General features: G+C 52.0%; 1 protein-coding gene across 8 annotated transcripts in view; it reads left to right on the top strand.

The window, feature by feature from the left end:
* The first annotated feature begins 6,540 nt into the window (after positions 1-6,540).
* Positions 6,541-10,995, top strand: part of LOC106609844 (exportin-T) — a 52,025-nt gene continuing 47,570 nt past the window's right edge. For all 8 annotated transcript variants that reach the window (XR_014381269.1, XR_014381267.1, XR_014381268.1 and 5 more), the window contains exons 1-3: positions 6,541-6,727; positions 8,178-8,260; positions 10,098-10,154. Coding sequence is in view for 2 of the 8 variants with exons in the window: in XM_082964362.1 (XP_082820488.1) it covers positions 6,638-6,727; positions 8,178-8,260; positions 10,098-10,154 (230 nt within the window). In the remaining 6 variants the exon portion in view is untranslated. The remainder of the gene's footprint in view (positions 6,728-8,177; positions 8,261-10,097; positions 10,155-10,995) is intronic.

The raw sequence follows: 10,995 nt of genomic DNA, 5'->3' as shown, positions 1-10,995 counted from the left end.
TGGACAAGATGAATCCCTATGTATATGAATGCTGTTCATCGACTACAGCGCAGCTTTCGACACCACAGTGCCCTCCCAAGTTCATCACTGAGCTCGGGGGGGGGTCCTGGGTTGAACCCTGCTCTATGCAACTGGGTGCTGGATTCCCTGCTGTACTCCCTGTTCACCCGTGACTGCTTGGCCGCGCACGTCTCCCAACTCAATCGTCAAAGTTTGCTGATGACACAACAGTGGTAGTGCTGATGTACCAACAACGACAAGACAGCCTACAGGGAGGAGGTCGAGGGCCCCTGGCGGGGAGTGGTGCCAGGAAAAAAATAATCTCTTACCTCAACGTAACGAAGGAGCTGATCGTGGACTTCAGGAGACACCGGAGTGATCACCCCCCCCCTCCCCATTCACATCGACGGGGCCACAGTGGAGACGGTGGAAAAAAAAATGCTTCAAGTTCCATCGGCGTGGACTGACGACCAGAAATGATCCATTCACACAGACGGCGTGGTGAAGAAGGCACAACAACCGCCTCTTCGACCTCCAGAAGAAATTAGGCGCGGGCCAATTAGATCCTCGCGTTCTTTTTACAGATGCGCCATCGAGAGCATCCTGTCTGTTCGGGGCTGTATCACCGCCTGGTACGGCGCCTGCACCGTCCTCAACCGCAGGGCTCTCCAGTAGGTGGTGCGGTCGTCCCAACGCATCACCGCGGGCAACACTTCCTGCCCTCCAGGACATCTACAGCAAATGTACATTTTATTTGTCACATGCGCCGAATACAACAGGTGTAGATTTTACCTTACCGTGAAATGCTTACCGACAAGGCCTTAACCAAACAATGCAGTTCTAGAAATAGAGTTAAGAACATTTTTCCTAACTAAACTAAAGTATTAAATAAAATCAAAAATTAACACAAGAAAATTACACAACAATAACAAGGCTGAAGTTACTATTCATAGATAATAAACAGTGAGTAGCAGCAGTGTAAAAACTAATGGGGTGGCTGGGTGGCCATTTTGATTAATTGTTCTGCAGTCTTATGGTTTAGGGGGTAGACGGTGTTAAGGAGCCTTTTGGTCCTAGTCTTGGCGCTCCGGTACCGCTTGCCGTGCGGTAGCAGAGAGAACATTCTGTGTGACCTGTAGTCTTTGATAATTTTTTTGGGGGGGGGGTCCTTCCTCTGACACCGCCTGGTATAGAGGTCCTGGGTGTCAGGAAGCTTGGCCCCAGCGATATACTGGGCCGTACACACTACCCTCTGTAGCGCCTTATGGTCAGATGCCGAGCAGTTGCCATTAGAGATGCACGATATATCGGTGAACATATGGGAATCGGACGATATTAGCTAAAAATGCCAACATCGGTATCGGCCCGGTGTCTAGTTTAAAACCGATGTCAAAGCTACCGTGCCTACCTATATAACGAAGGTACATGACGTAATGACGCCACGTTAAAATGTTTTGCGCTACACGTGCAAAACAGCATTCCTAACCTAGCCCACAATGTCTGCTGTGTGGATCGAGCAGTCAACAAGTCCAGCAGTCATTTGAAAGAGCAAGAACATTTCAACGAGACGACGACTCAAAAGGCGAAATCCATTAGCTCCAAGATAATGGAATTCATTGCCCTTCTGACAATCAACCGTTCTCTGTCGTGGGTGATGTTGGCTTTCGCCGACTGGTCGCGCACCGGTACACACTAACATTACCAAGTGCGCTATTGTTCAGATGTTTCCCTACCGGAGTTATACAGTAACGGCGTCGCTGCTATTAGCTTCACGACATACTACGGAACGCCGTTTGGGTCTTTGAGTGTCAGAAAGAAACAGTAGCGCCGTCAAAGCTGGACACAAAAAAGTCGGCAAACACCGGCCACGAACGATGTGTTTTACAATACCTCGTTGGTAATAAAGCAGAATTTTATTTGCTAACCTAGCTAACACCAATACAACCAGCCTGAAAACAACGACCAGTAGAAACACCGTCAACAGCCACTTCCTGTCCCCTCCTCTACCATCTAGAAGGCGGAGACTGTACATGTGCATCAAAGCTGGGACAGAGAAACAAAAAAACAAAAAACAGCTTCTATCTCCAGGCCATCCGAATGTTAGTCACCAGTAGCCGCCCAGCGCCCTGCCCTGAACTTTAGTCAGTGTTACTAGCCTACTACCACCCGGTTCTCTACCCTGCGCCCAGCGCCCTCCGCCCAGCGCCCTGCCCTAAACTTTAGTCAGTGTTACTAGCCTGCTACCACCCGGTTCTCTACCCTGCACCTCAGAGACTGCTGCTCCGTGTACATAGACGTGGATCACTGGTCACTTTAATAACGTTTCTATACTGTTTTACTCCTATGTGTTTATAATGTATTCTAGTCAAGGCAAATCCTGTATAACTACTGCTGTCTATACACACCATCCTGTATAACTACTGTCTATACACACCATCCTGTATAACTACTGTCTATACACACCATCCTACTGCTGTCCACACCATCCTACTGCTGTCCACACCATCCTATATAACTACTGCTGTCCACACCATCCTACTGCTGTCCACACCATCCTACTGCTGTCCACACCATCCTACTGCTGTCCACACCATCCTACTGCTGTCCACACCATCCTACTGCTGTCCACACCATCCTACTGCTGTCCACACCATCCTACTGCTGTCCACACCATCCTACTGCTGTCCACACCATCCTACTGCTGTCCACACCATCCTACTGCTGTCCACACATCCTACTGCTGTCCACACCATCCTACTGCTGTCCACACCATCCTACTGCTGTCCACACCATCCTACTGCTGTCCACACCATCCTACTTAACTACTGCTGTCCACACCATCCTACTGCTGTCCACACCATCCTACTGCTGTCCACACCATCCTACTGCTGTCCACACCATCCTGCATAACTACTGCTGTCCACACCATCCTACTGCTGTCCACACCATCCTACTGCTGTCCACACCATCCTATATAACTACTGCTGTCCACCTTTTGTATTCATATACTGTATATACACACCATTATATTTATATTACGGACTCTGACATTGCTCTTTCTGAAACACAAGCATTAGGTATTACTGTTGGAGCTAGAAACACAAGCATTAGGTATAACTGTTGGAGCTAGAAACACCAGCATTAGGTATTACTGTTGGAGCTAGAAACACAAGCATTAGGTATTACTGTTGGAGCTAGAAACACAAGCATTAGGTATTACTGTTGGAGCTAGAAACACAAGCATTAGGTATTACTGTACTGTTGGAGCTAGAAACACAAGCATTAGGTATTACTGTTGGAGCTAGAAACACAAGCATTAGGTATTACTGTACTGTTGGAGCTAGAAACACAAGCATTAGGTATTACTGTTGGAGCTAGAAACACAAGCATTAGGTATTACTGTTGGAGCTAGAAACACAAGCATTAGATATTACTGTACTGTTGGAGCTAGAAACACAAGCATTAGGTATTACTGTTGGAGCTAGAAACACAAGCATTAGGTATTACTGTACTGTTGGAGCTAGAAACACAAGCATTAGGTATTACTGTACTGTTGGAGCTAGAAACACAAGCATTAGGTATTACTGTTGGAGCTAGAAACACAAGCATTAGATATTACTGTACTGCTGGAGCTAGAAACACAAGCATTATGTATTACTGTTGGAGCTAGAAACACAAGCATTAGGTATTACTGTTGGAGCTAGAAACACAAGCATTAGGTATTACTGTTGGAGCTAGAAACACAAGCATTAGGTATTACTGTTGGAGCTAGAAACACCAGCATTAGGTATTACTGTACTGTTGGAGCTAGAAACACAAGCATTAGGTATTACTGTTGGAGCTAGAAACACAAGCATTAGGTATTACTGTTGGAGCTAGAAACACAAGCATTAGGTATTACTGTACTGTTGGAGCTAGAAACACCAGCATTAGGTATTACTGTTGGAGCTAGAAACACCAGCATTTCGCTGCAACTGTTTTGTTTTCTGCAGCATATGTGTATGTAACTGATTAGAAATATTGAGTCCATGTTGCATCATGCTAGCTATGTGTTGTGTAACTGTTAGCTACTTGGTACTGTGGACCTGAGGTTAGCTGCCGGGGTACGGCGGCCCTGAGGTTAGCTGCCGGGGTACGGCGGCGGCCCTGAGGTTAGCTGCCGGGGTACGGCGGCGGACCTGAGGTTAGCTGCCGGGGTACGGCGGCGGACCTGAGGTTAGCTGCCGGGGTACGGCGGCGGACCTGAGGTTAGCTGCCGGGGTACGGCGGCGGCCCTGAGGTTAGCTGCCGGGGTACGGCGGCGGCCCTGAGGTTAGCTGCCGGGGTACGGCGGCGGCCCTGAGGTTAGCTGCCGGGGTACGGCGGCGGCCCTGAGGTTAGCTGCCGGGGTACGGCGGCGGCCCTGAGGTTAGCTGCCGGGGTACGGCGGCGGACCTGAGGTTAGCTGCCGGGGTACGGCGGCGGACCTGAGGTTAGCTGCCGGGGTACGCCGGCGGACCTGAGGTTAGCTGCCGGGGTACGCCGGCGGACCTGAGGTTAGCTGCCGGGGTACGCCGGCGGCCCTGAGGTTAGCTGCCGGGGTACGGCGGCGGACCTGAGGTTAGCTGCCGGGGTACGGCGGCGGACCTGAGGTTAGCTGCCGGGGTACGGCGGCGGACCTGAGGTTAGCTACTGGGTATTGTTCATAGTGTTCATTATGTAGAGCGGAGAGGCCAGTTACAGAGTCTGTCTGGCCCTCCCATCAGCGCCTGCATGTTTATGTTGACTCAGCGTTACGCTGTGTGTGTGTGTGTGTGTGTCAAACAAACAATACTAGCCACACACACTCGCTGACACTCGCAGTGCCATGCAGGCCACTACACTGCTGTGCTAGCTAGTTAGCTACTGTTGTTCACTGTCCTGGGCATGCTGGTCAGCTGCCACTGAGTCAATGAAGCAATCACACAATGGAACTCAACAGCACCACTAGCTAAGAAGTGGAGGCTAGCTCTGTGCTAGGGAGCGGAGGCTAGCTCTGTGCTAGGGAGCGGAGGCTAGCTCTGTGCTAGGGAGCGGAGGCTAGCTCTGTGCTAGGGAGCGGAGGCTAGCTCTGTGCTAGGGAGCGGAGGCTAGCTCTGTGCTAGGGAGCTGAAGGCTAGCCCTGTGCCAGGGAGCGGAGGCTAGCCCTGTGCCAGGGAGCGGAGGCTAGCCCTGTGCCAGGGAGCGGAGGCTAGCCCTGTGCCAGGGAGCGGAGGCTAGCCCTGTGCCAGGGAGCGGAGGCTAGCCCTGTGCCAGGGAGCGGAGGCTAGCCCTGTGCCAGGGAGCGGAGGCTAGCCCTGTGCCAGGGAGCGGAGGCTAGCTCTATAAAGTTACAGTGGTTATGTAAGTTACCCATGTTTCTTTAGCTACTCATCATAACTGCCATTTGGTAAACGGGTGTATTTGAATGTATTCCATAGATTACAATGGGTTTCAAATCTGGCAGATTTCCACATCATCATCATCATCGTTCTTCCTTGTGTGTGTGTTATGGTTGGTAACGTGTGTGTGAGAGAGAATCCAAAACAGTGTTCAGTAAATTATCTCAGACTTTCAAATCTCAAACTTTCAAAAATGTATAGTTACATATCAGCATATTTCTTTTTGATGGTATCGTAATATAATTTATCTTCGGTTGGCTGTAGCTGCACCAAAACTCCAGTATGTTTCCGTCATCACTTGTTCTCTGTCTTTTTAAATGAGGAGACCTATTTTGTTTTGTTTTCAGCACTTTTTATTTTAATTTCCATGACTGATCAAAACTTGTTTTCTCGGGCCTCCCGAGTGGCGTTGGCGGTCTAAGGTACTGCATCGCAGTGCTTGTGGCATCATTATAGACCCGGGTTCGATCCCAGGCTGTGTCACATCCGGGGGGGACCTATGAGGCGACGCACAGTTGGCCCAGCGCCGTCGTCCGGGTTAGGGGAGAGTTTGGCCCAGCGCCGTCGTCCGGGTTAGGGGAGAGTTTGGCCGGCCGGGATATCCTTGTCCCGTTCGCGCTCCAGCGACTCCTTGTGGCGGGCCGGGTGCCTGTAAGCTGACTTCCGGTCGCCAGCTGGACGGTATTTCCTCCGAGACATTGGTGCGGCTGGCTTCCGGGTTAAGCGAGCAGTGTGTCAAGAAGCAGAGCGGCTTGGCGGGGTCGTGTTTCAGAGAACGCACGGCTCTCGACCTTCGCCTGTCCCGAGTCCGTACGGGAGTTGCAGCGATGGGACAAGCCTGTAACTACCAATTTGGATATCGCGAAATTGGGGAGAAAAAGAGTTAAACGTTTTTATTTTTTATTTTAATAACAAAAACTTGTTTTCTCTTGTCGCTCTGCAGCAGACATATTGGTGAGCAATATGTTTGGAACATCAAATTACAATAAAATCACAGTATCAAATCGCAGTGTAAATATAGAATCTCAATACATATGGAGTCATGAGAATCGCAAAACACTTTGTATTGGCACCTTAGTTTCGCGATCTCGTATTCTGAGGTCCCTGGCGATTCCCAGCCCTAATTGTTGTTATTATTGTTGTTGTTGTTGTTGTTGTGTAGATGTGCTTGGCCCGCCGGAGGGGAGCAACAGAAGACAGTGAAACTACAGTGGAGGGAACCAGCAGCTAACCTTCTCATGGCCTGCCAGTCTGTCTCCATTAGCAACATGGACGAGCAGGCCCTGCTGGGGCTCAACCCTAACGCAGACGCCTGCTATAGGCAGAAGGTAAGTCTCATTACTGTGTGTGTGTGTGTGTGTGTGTGTGTGTGTGTGTGCAGTTCATTCATGTGTTTGTAGAGGACAAATCTTGCGGTTGTTGTCTCCTGGAAATGATTCTCAGACCCATGTGGACTGATCCATGTAGACTGATCCATGTAGACTGATCCATGTAGACTCTCCATCCATGGGACTTGACACGTTCTCTCCGCGTTAAGTTGTTGTCATGTTGTAACTGGTGCTGTTTACAGAGTCCAGTACCCATCAGGAAGTTAAATAATGGCTACAGGAAGTCAATGAGTGTGTTAGAATGGATCTCTACAGACCAATAGGCCTCTATATACAGTAATATACACATATATTCAGTAATACAACAGCAATAGCTGTGGAGCACAGGGCTTCCCCCGGGGATCTGCTGTGGACACGAGGCTTCCACCGGGGTTCTGCTGTGGGACACGAGGCTTCCACCAGGGGGATCTGCTGTGGGACACGAGGCTTCCACCGGGGATCTGCTGTGGAACACAAGGCTTCCACCAGGGTTCTGCTGTGGGACACGAGGCTTCCACCGGGGATCTGCTGTGGGACACGAGGCTTCCACCGGGGATCTGCTGTGGAACACGAGGCTTCCACCGGGGTTCTGCTGTGGAACACGAGGCTTCCACCAGGGGGTTCTGCTGTGGAACACGAGGCTTCCACCGGGGTTCTGCTGTGGAACACGAGGCTCTCCACCGGGCTTTTTCAGATGGTGGCCTACACAGAAATACATGTCTAGACGTCCACACCAACTCTGTGTCCTTGAGCCAGCCAGCCAGTGAGCCAGCCAGTGAGCCAGCCAGCCAGCCAGTGAGCCAGCCAGCCAGCCAGTGAGCCAGCCAGCCAGCCAGTGAGCCAGCCAGAATGCAGAATGTGGTAGTTGTGTGAGATTCAGAAGCTTCTTTCTTTCTCTCACTCCCTTTTCTAACCCTTGTTTCTCTCTCTGCCCCTCTCTCTCTCTGCCCCTCTCTCTCTCTGCCCCTCTCTCTCTCTGCCCCTCTCTCTCTCTGCCCCTCTCTCTCTCTGCCCCTCTCTCTCTCTGCCCCTCTCTCTCTCTGCCCCTCTCTCTCTCTGCCCCTCTCTCTCTCTCTGCCCCTCTCTCTCTCTCTGCCCCTCTCTCTCTCTCTGCCCCTCTCTCTCTCTCTGCCCCTCTCTCTCTCTCTGCCCCTCTCTCTCTCTCTGCCCCTCTCTCTCTCTCTCTGCCCCCTCTCTCTCTCTCTCTCTGCCCCTCTCTCTCTCTCTCTCTGCCCCTCTCTCTCTCTCTCTCTGCCCCTCTCTCTCTCTCTCTCTCTGCCCCTCTCTCTCTCTCTCTCTGCCCCTCTCTCTCTCTCTCTCTGCCCCCTCTCTCTCTCTCTCTCTGCCCCTCTCTCTCTCTCTCTCTGCCCCTCTCTCTCTCTCTCTCTGCCCCTCTCTCTCTCCTCCTCAGGCGATGGTGTATTTTGAGCAGTTGAAGGAGTCCCAGGATGCCTGGGAGGTGTGTGCAGAGGCCCTGGCTAAAGGCATTTACAGGTGAGACCCATTTAGTTGGTAGGATTCTGATTAGAGACGGGACAGAATCCTTCTAGTCCCACCTGGGAGGTTTCAGATTCCAACCTGTTCGACTGCTTGGTCCCCCCTGTTGGTCTCCCCTGTTGGTCCCCCTGTTGGTCTCCCCTGTTGGTCCCCCCTGTTGGTCTCCCCTGTTGGTCTCCCCTGTTGGTCTCCCCTGTTGGTCCTTATCTGGTCCCCCCTGTTGGTCCCCCCTGTTGGTCCCCCCTGTTGGTCCCCCCTGTTGGTCCCCCTGTTGGTCCCCCCCTGTTGGTCCCCCCTGTTGGTCCCCCCTGTTGGTCTCCCCTGTTGGTCCCCCCTGTTGGTCCCCCTGTTGGTCTCCCCTGTTGGTCCCCCCTGTTGGTCCCCCCCTGTTGGTCCCCCCTGTTGGTCCCCCCTGTTGGTCCCCCCCTGTTGGTCCCCCCTGTTGGTCCCCCCTGTTGGTCCCCCCTGTTGGTCCCCCCTGTTGGTCCCCCCTGTTGGTCCCCCCTGTTGGTCCCCCCTGTTGGTCTCCCCTGTTGGTCTCCCCTGTTGGTCTCCCCTGTTGGTCCCCCCTGTTGGTCCCCCCTGTTGGTCCCCCCTGTTGGTCCCCCCCTGTTGGTCCCCCTGTTGGTCCCCCTGTTGGTCCCCCCTGTTGGTCCCCCCTGTTGGTCCCCCTGTTGGTCTCCCCTGTTGGTCTCCCCTGTTGGTCCCCCCTGTTGGTCCCCCCTGTTGGTCTCCCGTGTTGGTCCCCCCTGTTGGTCCCCCCTGTTGGTCCTTATCTGGTCCCCCTGTTGGTCCCCCCTGTTGGTCCTTATCTGGTCCCCCTGTTGGTCCCCCCCTGTGTCTGGTCCCCCCCGTTGGTCCCCCCCGTTGGTCCTTATCTGGTCTCCCTGTTGGTCCCCCCTGTGTTGGTCCCCCCTGTGGTGGATGTATTGTAATAATAACCCTGTGTTGGTCCCCCCCCGTGTTGGTCCCCCCCTGTGTTGGTCCCCCCCTGTGTGGTCCCCCTGTGTGATGTATTGTAATAATAACCCTGTGTTGGTCCCCCCTGTGGTGGATGTATTGTAATAATAACCCTGTGTTGGTCCCCCCCTGTGGTGGATGTATTGTAATAATAACCCTGTGTTGGTCCCCCCCTGTGGTGGATGTATTGTAATAATAACCCTGTGTTGGTCCCCCCTGTGGTGGATGTATTGTAATAATAACCCTGTGTTGGTCCCCCCCTGTGTTGGTCCCCCCCTGTGGTGGATGTATTGTAATAATAACCCTGTGTTGGTCCCCCCCTGTGTTGGTCCCCCCCTGTGGTGGATGTATTGTAATAATAACCCTGTGTTGGTCCCCCCCTGTGGTGGATGTATTGTAATAATAACCCTGTGTTGGTCCCCCCCTGTGTTGGTCCCCCCCCCCCCTGTGTTGGTCCCCCCTGTGGTGGATGTATTGTAATAATAACCCTGTGTTGGTCCCCCCCTGTGGTGGATGTATTGTAATAATAACCCTGTGTTGGTCCCCCCTGTGTGGTCCCCCTGTGTTGGTCCCCCCCTGTGGTGGATGTATTGTAATAATAACCCTGTGTTGGTCCCCCCCTGTGTTGGTCCCCCCCTGTGGTGGATGTATTGTAATAATAACCCTGTGTTGGTCCCCCCCTGTGGTGGATGTATTGTAATAATAACCCTGTGTTGGTCCCCCCCTGTGTTGGTCCCCCCTGTGTTGGTCCCCCCCTGTGTTGGTCCCCCCCTGTGGTGGATGTATTGTAATAATAACCCTGTGTTGGTCCCCCCCTGTGTTGTCCCCCCCTGTGGTGGATGTATTGTAATAACTTTATTTATACCTCTCTCAGTGACGACCATGTGAAGTTCTTCTGTTTCCAAGTCCTGGAGCACCAGATCAAGTACAGGTGAGAGGAGGAGGGAGAGGAGGAGGAGGGGAAGAGGATGGGGGGAGGATGAGGAGGAGGGGGGGTAGAGAGGAGGAGGAGGTGGAGGGGGTGGAGGGAGGAGGAGAGAGGAGGAGGAGGAGGAGAGGGGGAGGAGGGGAGATGGGAGGGAGGAGAGGCATCACCTCTGTCAGCTGTCATCGTGCTACTAGTCTGGTCTGATAGATGATGAATTAGGATGACAGGTTGACTGTTCCTCCAATCCCATTGACTGTTCCTCCAATCCCATTGACTGTTCCTCCAATCCCATTGACTGTTCCTCCAATCCCATTGACTCTAGGTTGACTGTTCCTCCAATCCCATTGACTCCAGGTTGACTGTTCCTCCAATCCCATTGACTCCAGGTTGACTGTTCCTCCAATCCCATTGACTCCAGATATCAGCTAATGCTGTTAGCCTTTCTGAATGCTTGTACAGTAGAGTATTAAAGTACTGTCCCGTTTCTTACTGACGTCTGAATGAAAACCGTGTATATTTGTGTCTCTGACGCGGAACCTAATCCGGCTGCGCGAGTGTAAATGTATTTTGTCCCCCTCCACCAAACACGATCACGACACGCAGGTTAAAATATCAAAACAAACTCTGAACCAATTACATTTAATTTGGGGACAGGTCGAAAAGCATTAAACATGTATGGCAATTTAGCTAGTTAGCTTGTTGTTGCTAGCTGATTTGTCCTATTTAGCTAGCTTGCTGTTGCTAGCTGATTTGTCCTATTTAGCTAGCTTGCTGTTGCTAGCTGATTTGTCCTATTTTAGCTAGCTGGCTGTTGCTAGCTGATTTGTCCTATTTTAGCTAGCTG

Source organism: Salmo salar, chromosome 17 (assembly GCF_965601325.2).
Source record: "Salmo salar chromosome 17, fSalSal1, whole genome shotgun sequence".
Classification (NCBI taxonomy): Eukaryota; Metazoa; Chordata; class Actinopteri; order Salmoniformes; family Salmonidae; genus Salmo; species Salmo salar.
The sequence above is the reverse complement of the archived record's forward strand: the minus strand, read 5'-3'. Positions and strand labels throughout refer to the sequence as shown.